Below are 16,899 nucleotides of genomic sequence, written 5' to 3'. Positions count from 1 at the left end.
GAAGAACTTTGTCGTCAAGGAAAGATGCCCAACAACCCTCTCTTTACGTCCTAATGACATCACTGGCAAACAGGAAACCAGGGAGGGGAAGAGAGGAAGTGTGCCCTTGGCATTAGACTAGGCATGCACCCAATGGATTTACAAAGAGCTGAAAATATACAAGTCTGAGTCATGGGCACTTCATGCCAAAGTCGGGATGCTTTCACAGGGATAGGAGAAGCCTACGGGATATTTAGACGTCTACACACCATGAATGTATCTGAAGCATGCAGAACAGCTGAGCTGGACAGCAATGGTGTGGAATCACCCATTCCAGAAAGCCTGCCAATGTGTAAACACACACTATTTTTGAGTGTGTGAAGAGTATGGGGCCAGTGTGTGACAGGAAAAGAGGTCAGTGTTTGGGGTAGCTAACAGCTATATTGTCCTGACATGTTTCAGGACGACCCCAAAGCGACGTACTACTCTTGGACAAGTCCAAGCGGCAAGATAAAGCGCACAGAGACTTATTCACAGAGTTAAAAAACTGGGTTTTCTTTTGTTATGTGAGTGACAGACTTGAGCAAGTAAGCTGCGACTATCAACAGGTTTGTAAGTGTGTGTGTGTGGAAAGAGACAGAAAGTGAACAGAAAGCCTTCAAGAGGCCATCAGAGTTCTGGAATCATCTTTCCAGCAGCTGTTTCTTGCATATCCTTTCAGTGAAAGACGTTGTGCTCACATACAAAGAGAGCTTTATCCAAAGTTTACAGTGGATGAGTTCATACTATAGAGCTTCCTGTGACCATCTTCTGCTTATATGAGGGAAAGTTCCCCAGAAAGATCATGACATTTCCAGAGTGACCTTTACATTGCACTGGAACGACATCAGGAAGCTGGATCTAGAACCTATGAAGGATTTCATTCTAAGAGCAAGCATGTTGCTTGAAAAGGCCAAACAATATATTGTTTCATTATTTAAATACTACTTATACACACACACACATATATATGGTTTCTGCGAGTACAAAAAAAGCAGATTTCAGATTGGTATATTGACATTATTTCACTTAATGAAAGACACTTTTTTTAAGTTAAAAAATATATAGGTACCAATGTGCATTCCTGTTATGATGAACACATTTTTACTATATTTTTAATTAACAATTTCTGGCAAGCACTGCTGCTTTTTTTTGCCATACATTTATGAGCTTTAAAATGTATATGCTTTAATATTTTCTGGAAATTCACTCAATATTTGAAAATAATTGTGTTTTATACTGATAGGGCTGGCAGAACAGAACAAGACAGAACGTCTGATAATTGTATGTCTCCATATCTGGAATGTGTGTAATTACGTGTTATCAGATATGCCATCAGCTACAAGCCTGCATTAAACCGTACTGTCCAGCACGACTTACAATAGGCTTCTTGATGCACTACAACCTCTGACCTGTAATCACAGGCTGCCAATGAACCTGTGGCAGGGGGTGAGTGCTTCCTGTGTCACAGCCCTCGGTCAGAAAGTATACTTCCACAGTAAACGCACTCCATTGTGTTCGGTTGCCCAGTCAGCACCAGGAAGCTGTTTTGCGTGTTTGTCTGTGTGTGCTGACCTTATTGTGGTTCCACTAATTGGGGAAAGAATTAAGATGCATCTTTACAGTCTGTAAAGACTGTACAGTCGGTTCAACACTGCAGCTGGAATTGCTTGCCAGTTCAGCACTGAACAGCGTAAGGATCGTTTTAGCGATCACTTTAATGATATGAGCAAGTTTAATTTATTTGGGTCTGACACGAAATATTTAGCTTTGTGTCAAATTGAGGAAAGACTGATGCCCAAGTGCATAAAGAATCAGTGAAAGGTGGAGGAGTTGGTTATTTAGTAAAATGCTGTTCTTCTAGCATGATATAGTCACTGTTAAAATTCAAAATGTTTTCAAAGACATATCGTCTTTAAATGATAACATACGTGAAAACACCTAGGGATCAAGTTGCCTAATGTACTATTTTAGTCTCCATATCTGTATTATATTGTATTAAAGTGGTCTGACCTCATCTTAGGGCAAACTAACCGGCCTGCTCCACCCAGCACTGTCTCATACACATTCCCTTAATCAGACAGGAAATGACACCAAACCATTTGTCACCATGCAACGACTGTGCCAAAGAGTCAAAAGATCAACATAATGCATACTTATTTTGGATCCCAGAGCTGGAAGGGCACACTAACTCCATCTAAACTCATCTCAAATGAACCTCACTGAACTTTCACTGATAGCTTTATGGACTTGGGATTCAACTGAACTGTGAACAGGTTCATAGACGATATGTCTGGGTGTGTGCACGTGTGTGGTCTTCCATTGGTTTGGGAGCGCCTGATCCTACAAGTGCCAAAACACAGCACATGATTATGTGTGAGAGTGTGTTGCTTAGGTTATGCAAGTGTCTTAAATTGTAGTTTCAGGCACTGAGCCAAATCGGCATAAAAATTATGGAGACCAAGTTGTGTTTTGGCTGCTTCACTCTGCAGCGTAACATTAGTAAAGTTTAATAACACCATTAACATGTCCTTTCTTTTTACACACAACCATACTATTTTCAGTTTAAGATGGACTCCATTATCATAGCTACAGGGAGAGTGCTGTGGCAGCCAATGAAAAAAAATAAAGTAGTCAAGCTGAATAGTCAGGTCTGACGTATTGAAGGCAGTGATAGGATATCGGGTCAACCAGTCTTGCCACCCAAGCCAGACCAGAAGCACTTAGCAATGGGCCGTTATCGCTGGAGGAACTGGAGTCCGGAATATTGCTCATGACCCTCTGTGCTCCTGTTGCGGTGTGAGAACTCGATAGGTGCTGTGGCTAGAGAAAGAAAGTGTGGGAAGAGGAAAGGCTGTTTGAGAGCTGGCCTCCAGCTGTTTCCACCCTTGTCTAGTCCTGCAGGAAACACCTCTGCAACTGAGCTTTACAAGCAGCCAACCTCTCACACTCTCTCCATCCATGTCAGCAGCTTAGAAAGTGGGCCGTGTTTGATGACATGGACAAACAGCTCGCGCCACTCTCCAAAAGGAAGGACCGGAGGATGTGGCCGCAGTCAACAGTCCAGAAAAGACAAAGAAGGAAAATGTGGTTTCTGAAGTCTGAATATCAAGGCTTCTTTTAGACATTTAGACATCATAATTTAAACATACGCTAGGCTGCCTGACTTCAGCACTCGTAACGCTGTAGTGAATCTTGCCAAAATTTCTGATACAAACCAGGCCTGAGTACAAGGAATTAAATGTAGGGCTTTAGGAGTTTCTTTTTGAGATTGAACGAAACTGATGGCCTAGTTAACATTGTGCTACTCAACGTTTTAGGTTTCCCTTGCATTATACATAAGCAGACAGACATTAATTGCTGTTCCGAGATCAGTTCTCCGTGGGCATCCCAGTCTAACAGCGCCATGTGAACTGATCGTCTTTAATATGGAACATGCAGTAAGTCTGTAATCAGCTTTTGCAATACGGCCAAAACTCACCAAGACCTGTAACTTTCCACGGTTTCTTTGAAGCCAGCCAGTTGGATACCGACCCAGAGCACTTACAAACTTTAAAGGTCTTTAAACACAACCCCCTTAAGCAGAAATCAGCACTTACAGCCAAGCTTAGAAGAATGCTGCACCTCCAAACCATGAACTGTCCAAGACTACTTGCTGAGACGTTTGGATAAGTTGCACCGCCACCTATGGTTCGAAACTAATGCTTGATATATGGGGACATAACTTTTCTTTTAAAGACACGTACCTTGCATTACCTCTATAGGCTCCATCTGAGCTTTGGTCATTAGAGATACTTTAATTGGACCTCTAAAACGTTCACAGATGGTAAGCGGAACAGATTCCAAATGTAGGCTCGTTAAAAACCAGTACATGGGCACCTTAATCTTTAGTGAAAAGGATCTCATTTCTGCTCTCTTTTATTTGTACTTATCTGCTATTTTCTGGGGGGGGTTTATACCGGGGAGAAACTTCTCCAGGTGTCAAAGACTAGTTCCTACACCTTGATCCTGGGGGGCTCAAAAACAATCAAGACCATTAGCAGTGGATGGATAATTTGAGTAAAACAAGATTGTTTCACTAAAAATATCGTTAATGAGGTTATAAAAGGTTTGGCGAAAGCTTAAACTGCTCTCGGAAAAACTGAAATGCCACACAGGGTTCAGAATATTCAAGGATTGGAGATTAAATGTTTTGAAGGTTTGTGATACCAGTAGAGAGATGTTTGGCGAACATCTGTGGACCATAAAAAGTGTGATGCTGTCATAGCAAATTAGAGGGAAGAAAGACACCGCTAGGACATTCTGGGAATTGTAATGTTGAGAAACACAACTCAATATCCCAATTTCAATGTTAACAATTTAAATATTTGTCTTTCAGATGTTGTAGTTGGGGTGATATACAGATATTACCCCATTAGGTGGTCTTAGTCTCCTGCCTCCCCCAAACAAATGTGCCTCAAATCTTTGCATTGTCCCCTTACGATGCAGATAAACAGATAAATCTGTTTCTAAAATGGATAATTAACACTGTCATTTCTCCTAAAGAGAAAATGCTCTCTATTTGTAAATTCAGTTCCACTCGACTCAATTTTCCCAAACACAATCCAACTGAATGAAGCTTTGCTTACTGCAGGGAAAGTCTGGCACCACCAAAAGTGACGTGTGCTACAATTATGAAGTGTAAAATTCCTTTTTCCAAAACCCCTCCTCTTTTCATTTGAGAGTTGGTAATGGTGCAATAGAGGCAATATGTTCTGCATTAGCAAGAAAAAGATTATGCTTCACTCTGATGGATGAGTAATTTTGTGGATGGGGGGGGGAGAAAGAGAGAGGGTGGGGTCTGGAGAATGTTGTGGTCTGGTTCCAGATATTCAGATCCCCTTCCGACCTCAAACTCCGGATGGCCTTCTGTCTTCACTTTATTCAAAAGACACGAGATAAAGTCTGTTCTTAATGGTTCTTTTGACAAGTTATCTGATAAATCTGCCTCTAGTCAAGCTCAAACATTCTCATGGACTATAATTTTCATGTTTTAAAGTGAAGATTGGGAAACGGGAAAACAAACGCTATATCGTCATACTTGTTGGGTTGTTAATTGCAAACATATTTATGAAAGGAATGTTTAATTAGTTTTTCTAGTGTTAACACGGTTTACATATTTGTTTACCAATTTTAAAAAAATAAAAGAATCCAGAGGTTATGATGACAACCAGATCAAGGCCAGTGGTTATTAAATGTTGTAAAGTACAATTTTCCAGATTGTTTTTCATTCCAACCAATAAAAACAAATTAAAGATTGACTCCACAATGGCCTCTTGACTCCTTAAAGATACTAAACTATATTTAAAGAAATGGATAGAAATACAAAGATGTACTTACTATGCAGTAGGCCACCAGGGCTCCTTGGGCAAAGCCAGCTAAAACATCAGTGGGGTGGTGCTTGTGATCAGAAACACGTGATAACCCGGTGTAGAAGGCCATCATTAGCAAGGTGAACTGCACAAGTGGCCTCAGCAGACGGGCTCCTCGCCACGTGAACCGAGACTGCAGGTAGAACTAAAGAAACAGAGATGGAAAGCAACTTAACCAATGGGAACATCTGTAAAACATATGTTTTTATTACATAACAGCTGAGATAAAACAATAAGTTAAGGTTAGAGAAATTGGATAGAAACAGAGGAAGGTGGATGAAAAATACATACATACATACACACACACACACACATATACATATATATAGAGAATGTGGGGGGTGGAGATGAGATTGAAAAACTGAGAACCCAAAGTAGCACCGGACAAGACTGAAAAAAATGTCTCTCTTTCTCTAGCCACCTAAATCCAAAGACCCCTTGTAGAGTTTGCATTTTGCGAACAGGAAGTCTCGTTAGGGTAAGAAAACAAATGACTGAGGGTTACAAAGACAAGGGGAGGATGGGGGTCATGAGGACAAACTGCTGACGACTCTCTGGCGGCCCATCAGTCCTGAAACCCTTCAAATTGGGTCAGTTAAGGACCCTGTACTCATCACACTCCCTTATTCATCCATCACCACCCGAGAAGGAAAACTTCCATTAAGTTTAAAACCACAGCAGACAACAGAACACACCCTTACACAAAGACACTAACTGATAAACTTAGACATGCACAAACTCAGACAATCTGTTAGACAATAACCATCTTGAGCTTTGAGCTCCAAACGAAGGTGTGTACAAGGTTATGTCTGCTTCCCCAGAAAGCATTGTGTGCGTAGAGAGGAAGGAATCCCTCCCTGAGGATGTTTGGGAGTTGGAGTTTCCTCATTGGATGAAGTTCTAAGATGATGCGAAGATGGGTGTGCCTGCATAGAGTCTTTGCAAATTCAATTTTGATGAATAACCGGAGTTCTCTGCGGTCAGGTAATGCCATTTGGATTTCTGGAGTATTTAACTAGGCAGAAGTTTACCATTACCACTACGTGCATCAAATATGCCAAAGACTGAAGATAAATAGAGGTCTTCTCAATCATTTTCAATGGATCTTATCTCATAAAACATCCCCTCAGAATAGAACGATGGTAGAGTGATAATCATCTAAGGGTGTTTATGTGCATCTGTGCCTCAAACCGACTGGAGTCAACATATGGCCTGCTGTCTCATTTCAATTTACAATGTGGCCCAAAGCAGGAAGCCTTTTAAATACGCTGAAACAAAACCTTCAGCCATTTTTGCCTCAATCAGCAATCGTTTCTTCCTCTCACGCTACTGTATATGAACTGTTGGGTTTACAGCTGCTGAAGAGAAGTGTTAGATGTCATAGATGACTGACTGGAATGGAGATACTTGCTTGATTTTATGGGTAAAGTTCATCTGAGGCAAAAGATAAATAAATAAATGCATTCTCGTGTTCATTCTGATCCAGCTTGGCCTCAATGCTGGCAGTAAAGACAGAATTTCTAACCAAGCATCTGTAGCTATTTCAACCACAGAGTTTCATACGCTTGGCATTCCTATACCGAAAAAAAAAAAAGTTCCTCCGGAGAACTTGGAAACAAACGTGTCAATAATATCTTTGATCGGGCCATGTGAATGCAACGGAATGCTCTTCAACCGCAGATCTGTGGTTTATGGAGACAGAGGTCTGTTTGCTTATTTCTGAATGCAAACTAAATTACAAAATTGAATCAATAAATTTAGATGGTTAAAATGAGAAACTGAAGGAGTAATCTCTGAGGTTTTCTCTTCCCCTTTATTATGTTCTTGTTTTGTTATTGCATTTTTAAGATTTTTTTCTCACGTCACAGCCGACAAACTGAGAACAAAATTATTTTGTTTACTGTTCGAATTATTTATGAAGGCTTCCAGTGTTTTCCAACCTTCCAACGTAATAAATAACTCCAAAATTGGTTCTCCAAAATTAAAGAATTGAGCCTTACAACAGTGACATTCTCATGCTCTCTTTCGAACAAACTGTGAATGTAGCGCAACGCAGCACAGTTTGGAAGGCTATTGTCATTTCACTTTAAAAATCAACAAGTGGCCATAAAGCCGGGCTCACACGGTGCGATTTTTTAAAAGTCCTTTAAGATTGTATCTGTCAGACTGTATGAAAATGATGATCATGTCACTGTGAGATCTCAGTTGTCTTTAATGTCAGACAGTCAAGACGTGTTAAAAACGGGTGTGCGCAAGAAAACTAGTCCAGAGTTCTTCATTATCAACTTTTTCAAAAGCACTTTCTACTTTTTTGTATCAGGACTTGTGTCACCCCTAAATCTTTTCTACACAAAAGCGGCAAAAAGAGAGTTCTGGTATATGTTGGACTGTTAGAGGTCATGGAAGGGTGACATGCGACACACAGGGAGTCTCGCTGACACTGATCTCTTTAGCTGTAAGCCAGCATGTCTGAGTCTGGAGATGTAGAGATGGGTTCTGTGACTTCTCCAAACTCCTAAAGTGGCTCTGTTCCTCAGGGCGAGATTGGGGTCCTCTCCACACGTAGGCATCCAAGAGCTGATAAGAACAGCAGAGCCTGAGGTCCCTCAGGGCTCAGATACAGTCCATCAAATCTGCCTCTTAGCATCTTGCTATCAGAGCTCAGATAAGCCAAACATGCCACAGACGTCGGGGGAGTTTATGACTCTCTCATCTCTGTGCTTTGTGAGGTGGTGGCAGCAGGAATGGCAGACACGTGCTCTTAGATTCTCCAGCGACATGTGAACTCAAAACACAAAACACATACACACACCCTGTGCCCACATGAGAAGTTACACACTCTCGTGCAGATAACATACTCTGCCCCGTCTCCATCCAGTTCCTCCCCACAAGCGATCTGGGTGGTACCATCAGATCGGATTGAGGAATCAAATGGGAAAATGGAAAAGATCCTGGTGGGCTATTGAAGGATTACTGTTAAAAAATTAATTTAGTCACACTCATGTTGTTTAAGATTTTTTTTTTTCGGAAGACTGTGCTAGTCATTCTTTTCAAAAAGTCCAAATGCACTACAAAAGAGTCAGGAAAGTGGCTCAAACATGACTGTTGCATGCAAAAACAAACCATTTATTGATTTTTAAACTGAAATGTATTGTATTACTTCAAAATACTTAGAATCTAGTATCTGAGTCAAATGGCGATACCATTTAATACTTATTACGTGCTTTTGCATCCTTTTTAAGATCGAAAGATTCAGACCCAGTTCACTGCATGGAAAAGACTGATTCCTTTTGTGTTCTCTAAAAGAAAGTCAAACAGGTTTGGAATAATATGAATAAACTCTTCCTTTAAGTCCAGCAATTTACTTCAGGTCACATAAGCAGCCACAAATTGGCATGCTCAGTCCAACTTAGTAAGGGATAATAAATCGTGTCATCTTAACAAAAAAGGTGAGTGTGAGGAAAACTACACTTAATTAGCAATATTTTGAAAGGAAAGGCTGGTCTTTTTCATGGCGCGGTGCATGGTTTTGTGGGTAATTCTGAAGTGTATTTGCACATGAATCTTACCAGCACTGGTAGAAAACAGTCAAACTTCACCGCTAAAGTCTTTTCTTTCCTGACCTCAGATCGAAAAAAATTACTGCAAAGCCAACGCAGCCTCACCACATGTTAATAACCAGAACATACAGAGAAATAAGCCTGAAAACAAGCAGGTGGAAGATTTGCCTGTGAGTGGTTTGTGCTTGTTTCTACTCTGCCCATGGTCTCATATCATTCACTGGCTGTTCTCTGGTCACTTCGGCTAACTAGAGCATCTTGTGTCACCATGCGGTTTGAGAGGAAGCAGCCAAACCAGAAGTCATTGGACTATGGAGCGTTGAGGTCATAGAGAGGCTTGGAAAGTTTACCCAGTTTGCTGCCCACAAAATGCCCATATACACTTGCTCTCCACAACAAACGTATATGCTGCTCCAACTCAATAAGCACATGAGGTTGAGCTGCATGGACACTGTGGTTCAACTAAGATCCCTGAATACACTATTCAACCGCATACATGTAGAGTACTAACAGTCACTCTAGGGGGCAGAGCTCAACTTATAACATTAAGGTATCTTAACCTGACTATGATCTCACTATCTGGGGAACATAATATATATATACACATATATAATAACACACACACACACACTTAAATATATATATATAAATATTTGAAAATCAGAATGTGCAAAAAAAAAATCGAAATATTAGGAAAATTGTTGTCCAAATTGTTGTAAAGTTGTCCAAATGAAGTCTTTAGCAATGCATATTGCTAACAGTAATATTGTGAAATGTTATTTTAATATATTTCAAAATTACAGTTTACTTTTTTGTGATGAAGTTTTTTTTTTTTACATTTATATTTATGCATTTTGTAGACGCTTTTAATCCAAAGTGACTTCAGTGCATTCAAGCTATATATATTTTTTATATGTGTTCCCTGGGAATTTTATTTTTATGAATATATTACCTAATATATGTGTGTGTGTGTGTATATATATATATATATATATATATAAAAATTATTTTAATTGAAAATGTACTTCAATATTGACCTAATGAAAAAGTGGGTTCTGTTTTGAGCTACTGTGCCAGAATGATTCATTCGCAAATTTGGTGTGAACAAAGGCGGTCTACTTTTGACCTAGGTTACGTTTGTGCAAATAAAAGGGGATCACAAGACTGGTGTGAGCTCTCATTATGACTTCAGCGTCTGACCCACGAAGCATGACAGCTAGACTGAGATAATTACAGGGAGTGAGACCGGGAACGGTAAGACCGTTTCGCTCGATCCCTCTACTCAGAGAGCACTTTTCTCCAGTTGTTTTCCCCATTTTTCAGATTTATTCAGGTCTGTAATTCTGTTTATCATGCTTTGTGCTTCGATATCTTTGAGCATTCTCTCTTGGCCTCTCGTTTTTAACTTTGAAGGCCAAGAACAGATGGTAAAATAATCTTAGATAGTCAACCTGTATCTTAACATAATAGTCCATTCACATGCTCACATTTTCTAATGGACTTTGACTACACTTTGGCTTCGGCTGTGAGAAATCTGGCCAGGGTTTCTGATAAAATCTGACCAATTTGCCCCTCAGAGACAAATCCAGGCTTTCAAATCAAGAAGCTAATTCAGACTGCAGTGACCGAAGTTATAAAGAAGGTTTCTGGAAGAACTCTTTTCAGAATCCTGTTTTCCTCAACGCTTGCTTTTCTCAGTGAATACTAATGTGTAATGCTGGCTGACATCTCTCCTGCCTTGCGGCTAATCGCTATTGTTTAAAATACAGCAGGTCTATGTATAAAACCTGATTGTTTTAGTCACAAAACACTCAACAGAACCTGCCATGGGTCTGGTTCTTAACGTATACTGCTTCCTCTTGTATAGGAAGTGTTCAGGCCCGTGCTTCAGGCGTCAGGCCCAGCTGTCAAAGTCACACATTTATTTAATGGCTGTTTTGAGAGCATTAGAACCAAACCTGCATGAGTTCGTGAACAGGTTTGTGGCCTCAAAAACACATAATTCTCCATCACCCTCCTAACTTTCTCAAATCTCTCAAAACGCTGAGAATGAACATCTGGCCGCCTCTCTTAGCAGAGCGGCTCCCCCTCTTGCCATCTGAAGGAGTGAAAGGTGGAGGGGCCCATGGAGATGCTGATGGTTTAGAAGCAGAGAGAAAGGATTTGAATAAAAGGAGGGAGGAGTGGAGGGCTGTGCATGTGAAAGGGAAAACGTTTGAAGCCTTTGAAAGAGGCTTTACATACAGTGAGGGACTCCAGGAGGCGGAGCGAAATCTGCGTGTGTATGTAAAGCTATATTGGGGATTCTTCATAATTAGTGTGGAAAAAGTGTGTGACCCATTCAAAAAGAGAATAGAAATAAAGCATAAGGAATGAGGGGGAAACGAAGGACAACAGAGAGAAGGGGAAGTTTATACAGCTGCACAAATAAAAACAAGTGGAGTGTGTCCATCCAGGAGATGAACAAGGAAAATAAGAGTGGCCCAGATTTCAGAGACCCACAGAGGACGGTGAAAGGGTGATAGGGGGTCCCGGTTTCATACTAGACATAACAGTCATGAATGAACAGCTCTTAAGAAAAAGAAAAGAACTGTGAGCGTGTGAGAGCACTACACAGTGTATGTACTTACTGCCAGATACAGCATGGTGTACAACGAAAATGAAGCATGTCCAGAAAAGAACGATTTCCTGTAGGGAGAAAAAAAAAAAACATTTAATCAACGATGTGTTTTATCATTAAATACATTATACCATGGATGAGGGTGAGTAATTAAGGACAGAATTTTCCTTTTAGGTTGAATATTTTTCTCTTTAATATTTTCAATGTAGAAATCGGTTATATTTTATTATTCCATGTACACGTTAGTGTTGAATATCTCACCTGGCTTCTTCTACTTTGCTCTGATTTCCAGTACATGTGTATTCAGTAATATATCCCAGAGAGCAGTTGATGGCGGAGAAGTCGGGCTTACAAACGTCTAGGAAGTGCGGCCTCAAGCGTCCAACCGAGACCTTGGCGATGTCTGTGATTGATTGGCTGACGGCGCAGCCAAAGATGAACACACCCACTTGTCTGTAAAGGGCCGAGACATATGGATTTCCCACAAACGATTTGGAGCCTTGGTTCAGGTAATGGATCCTGTAGCATTCGCCGATCACAATCTAGAAAAACGATTCATTTGCAATGAAAAAAAATTTAATTAAAGAATTACTGAATGCTGAGACTAATATTAAACACAGACTCTGCTCCAAAACCGAGCGAAATTCTATGACAATGCCATGAAAAAGCCAATTCTGAATGCATTTTGTTGCATGAGGTTGATTATGAATAAACATACTTTAACAACACTGAACTAATATCAGATAAATTGTTCAGTGCTATTAAAAATCCCATCACGCAATATTTGTATTTTTCAATGCTGTTAGCTTAGCAACGTGCTAACAATAAACACTAAACCAATTTGTGTGATGCACAGCACTGGTGCCTACATACTTTTCCAAATTGTGCACTCATTAGGTTAAATGATGTTCAGGATGCCTATGTAGGCAGCTGCCCATACAGGCACTAGAAAGAGGGGCAGCTCACTAGGTTTTGGAACAGAGCTCAAGAGTAAATAATAAAGTGATGGTGAATTTGTGAAGTCATACCACAAACATTAATATGTCATTATATAATATCACAATATTTCAGTGGTCAGGTCATAGGCATGCAGGGTGGAGTTAGACAAACATGCAAATGAAGTACTGGTTAGGAAAGCGCATTAATCAAATAGAAGCAAGAAGAAGTGAGCGAAAGAAATGAGAGAAAACGACTAACTTGAGTTATGACTGAGCATGGCCTGCCCATTGCTGGTGATATTTTAATGATATGGAACATATTATGTTTCTAAGGGTTATGGCTTTCATATGAGCAGTTAGAGCATGGGATTTTAATACGGAGGTCTGCCCCATTTGAAACCAGTAGGACCTAAATTTAAAAAAGGGGAACGGGTTATGAAGTACATAAACCATGCCTTAATGAGATATTTACTATCTCTCACTCTCCTTTTTCTTTTTTCTCTTCATATTATAGGAGGAACGCTGTTGTAGTGGTAGTGAAGAGTGGGACTGCCTTCCCTGGGGCCTAACCAAACTAGGACTGGAGACACTGCTAATTAACTACAGCTGTGTGAGGGGTGCCAACACACACACACACACACAACCATATATATGCACACACAGTCCTTATTTTAATCAGGAGAATTGCTGAGCATGGGAACATGTCTACTCCAGACAGCGAGGCACACATGTCTCCATATGGGATCTCCATGGAGTCATGGTTTGGTGTCGTGCCAGTTTACAGGGGCTTTTACTGCAAGACCACTTCCCTCATCTCCACCACTTACTCCACAAGGGATCGCCTGGCATGCTGAAGTCTTGTTTTCAGACATTGTTTTTGGAGTTCCACAAGAGCTTAAAGTAATCTAGTTTGATGTTGCATTCTGTCTTAATCTTCGTCGAACATGTGTCCTCCAGGTGATTGGGTTCATTTGTAAGAGGTTAACCTTTTGGCAGCTGTCACAAAAGCTGTGAATGTCTACTAATTCAACACCTCACCAGCTGCGGGGTGGTTTGATCTCTTATCCAGATTTATCTGCACTCAAATTGAATTTTGCGAGGGTCCCCCACAACCCCCTATTCTATTATTATTAGATTATTACATTACTGGTTTACACCATGTTATACATTAAATCAGCATTGCTGTTTTTCAGAATAACTTATATATTTTGTTTTTACGTAAAAAACACAAAAAGAGCAATAATGTATATCACAAAACGCATGCAGACAAAAGAAGACAGAACAGAAAAGAGAGACTAAGACCGAGACAGAAAGAAGAAGAGAGAAAGCGATAGCCCTGACCATGATAAATCTGTTGATGTTGAGCTATTCCAATATTTTAAATAAAAAGATGGGATGGGGAGGATTGGTTAAAAGATTTAAAAAGGATTATCTACTATAAGTTACCATTTAGTTCTACAGTTAGCCTGTTTCACTAATATATACGGTCTAATAGGGTTGAGGGATGAAGATGGGATGTTTATATGAATTAGTGGTATATTTATATGAATATATATATAAGAGAGGAACTTACAGAGAGGATGCCAATTAGAATGCCAGCGGCAGAGAGCACTGCATCACTTATGGTATCCCCGTTTTTATGCGGGTACTTGATGGACTGGTCACTGCAGTAAAACCCGCGATGGTACGGCTTGATTGTGCTAGTTTCAATTATCAGGAAAGGCAGGCCAGCTACAGCGAAACACACACACACACACACACACAAAGAGATAGAGAGTGGGGAGAGAGTGAGAAAGAGAGAGATTTCAGGTCAGTAACGGAAAGACACACGCAGGTAGCGGCACAGAACAGCACAGCACAGCACAGCACACAGCAGCCGAGGATTATGGGAAATACCAGGCAGGGGAGTGGGGTCGGACATAGTAGCTAGGCTTCTGAGAGAAGTTAACGCTACATATAGTTAATCTATGTCTGTGACTGGCACTATGCACTAGCAGTTTTTCCTAGGTTATAAACTATAAAAACTCTCTCAAAAGACTTCATTTCCCACGCCGTCCCCCCACTCGCCTGGCCCCATGTCCCTGTCTGAGGCCCCTCTTTGGGGCACTTACGCTGGCAATGGGCAGGAGGAGGCCCACGGATGTGAGCACAGAAGAAGGCACAGTGCTGTTTTTAAAGGCATAGCGGATACTGTCGTCTGCGCAGTAGAACCCACGCTGGTACGGCTGTACGACTGTCGATTTATGCAACACCATCGAGGGCAGCATAACTAAGCAAAAAACACACACACAGACCCCGTGGGGCGTGTCATGATACACACTTACCTGAGTCGGCAGGGATCTTTCATATGACTTACATTCATAAAGCATGATATATAGTGAAAAACACTGCAAAATCTGTATTATTGTTTTTTTTACCCATTTTTAACCCATTTTTAACCCATTTTTTGCTTATGTTTTTTCTTATTTAAAAGCATAAAAATGCCAGTGGAGCTGAAAAATGAACTTAACTGAAGATAAATTGATTAAATACAAGTACATATCATTATACACAATTGTAAACTGATCTCGTTTTAAGGACATTTTCTTTATTTTAGATTTAAAAAAAAAAAAAACCCACATATATATATAAAATATCAAATGCAGTGTAAAAAAGCATGAAACCAAGTGCTAAAAGCCTTTGTAATAGGAATCGAATGAGGGAGGAAAACTAGCAAGTACTTCTAGCCTTTATCTAATCTTCTTGACAAAGCACTAGCTCAGAGTGTTGCTATTACAAGAGCTATGTACACAAAGAGTGCACATAATGTATTGTGTATCCAATGCAAATTGACTTAAAGTAATGGTTTGCGTGTTTGCTAATTAAGTAATTTGCGCAAAGCGGCATAATGGCAAGAGAAGCTTCCCTTTCCTTGGGTTCAGGGCTATTGTCAGTGCAAAGTAGCTTAGAGCTTAAGACAATGCAGGCTAATGTCATTAAGCAAAGCTTTTCGGCAAACAATACTGTATGTAGAGCATCAGAGGACTAATTCAATACAGATAAGAACTTCTAATGAACACTTAACCTGTCAAAGTCCTCACTTTAAGATCTACATGTATATAAATGTATATATTTATATTTTATATTATATATAAATATATTGAATACATAAATGTGATATTTTTCTTAAATATATACATGCATGTGCTTGTATTTATATATACATAATAAATATTCACAGTACAAACTCATTTATTATGTAAACAAAACCTTTTATTTTGGATGTGACTAATCGCGATTAATCATTTGACAGCACTAGTTAGAGTAATTCATTTTACCATATGAATTAGAAACATTTATAATCACCATTTCATTCGACTCGTTCACAATTTCGATTTATTCGTAATGCATTCTGGGACTTCATTGTTTACAAAAACAACAACGACAACAAAACATATGATGTCGCCTAAGATATTGGCCAGAAAACAAGTTATCTTAGGAAGTGATTGTTATGTTGCTGCCTGCATTAGGATTGAGTCTATAGCTTAGGTAGGAAGCTTACTAAATTTTGGAACAGAGAAGGTATGTGGACATTTTGGAGACAGATTATGTGAAGTTTTCAGGTTCATTTGTGGTTTTGCTCCAACATTTTCACAGCAGTTTGGTTCATGTCTTTCTGCTTCGGGAACTATGATGGAAGCACTTTTTGTGGTTTAAAGCAAAAACCCAAAGACTTATGTTGTGGAGCATTTCCTTTGGTATAGAAATGGATAACAAACTGCATGCACATTTTGGCATGCATGTATTTTTTTCAGTAAAGAAAGGGACAGATGCCAGGCTGGGAGCTCCGCCTAAAATGGCCGACTCATTAAAATGTCACGCGTCCTGCAAAACACACGTCAGCTGTCATCATCCAGCCAACAGCGGGAAAAATAAATACATCTTTTCAAATCAAAGCAAACTAAACATCAGACTCAAAGTTGTGGTGGGAGCTTTGAAAAGCTCCCCTTGAAGGATTGTTAAATGTGTGAATATCAAGAAAAACAAAGCTTAGCTTACGCCGACCACCCAAATGTCTGGAACGGTGTTTGGAGCGAAAGAGAGAAGGGGGCGTTTGGGTTTTTGCGGTTGGAGAGTGAGGAGCCTGCAGTCGTGGTGACTGATCCTTTCTAACACACAAATATATACATACAATAAACCAAACCTTTAAGATGTAAGATCATACCAGCACCGAGAACCAGAACGTTCTGAAAAACAACTATGCCTCAGGCCCCTTTGCTTCTTTTCGTCAGTGAAACTTACTTATTCCTAAATCTCCAAAAACGTCATGGTGACGTTCTTATGTGAAATAATATTCAAACAAGTTCAAGGGA

General features: G+C 40.0%; 1 protein-coding gene across 2 annotated transcripts in view; it reads right to left on the bottom strand.

Moving 5' to 3' along the window:
• The window catches only part of LOC127983909 (phospholipid phosphatase 3), a 35,914-nt gene that overhangs the window by 3,384 nt on the left and 15,631 nt on the right, over nt 1-16,899 (bottom strand). The window contains exons 2-5 of one of the 2 annotated variants that reach the window (XM_052586305.1): nt 14,121-14,278; nt 11,871-12,151; nt 11,620-11,677; nt 5,398-5,574 (exon numbers count right to left, since the gene is read on the bottom strand). In XM_052586305.1, the coding sequence (XP_052442265.1) occupies nt 5,398-5,574; nt 11,620-11,677; nt 11,871-12,151; nt 14,121-14,278 (674 nt within the window). Of the gene's footprint in view, nt 1-5,397; nt 5,575-11,619; nt 11,678-11,870; nt 12,152-14,120; nt 14,279-14,658; nt 14,817-16,899 lie in introns of both variants that reach the window. The other variant, XM_052586306.1, reaches the window with a different exon arrangement.

The sequence above is a fragment of the Carassius gibelio genome, chromosome B20, assembly GCF_023724105.1.
Source record: "Carassius gibelio isolate Cgi1373 ecotype wild population from Czech Republic chromosome B20, carGib1.2-hapl.c, whole genome shotgun sequence".
Lineage (NCBI taxonomy): Eukaryota > Metazoa > Chordata > Actinopteri > Cypriniformes > Cyprinidae > Carassius > Carassius gibelio.
The sequence above is the reverse complement of the archived record's forward strand: the minus strand, read 5'-3'. Positions and strand labels throughout refer to the sequence as shown.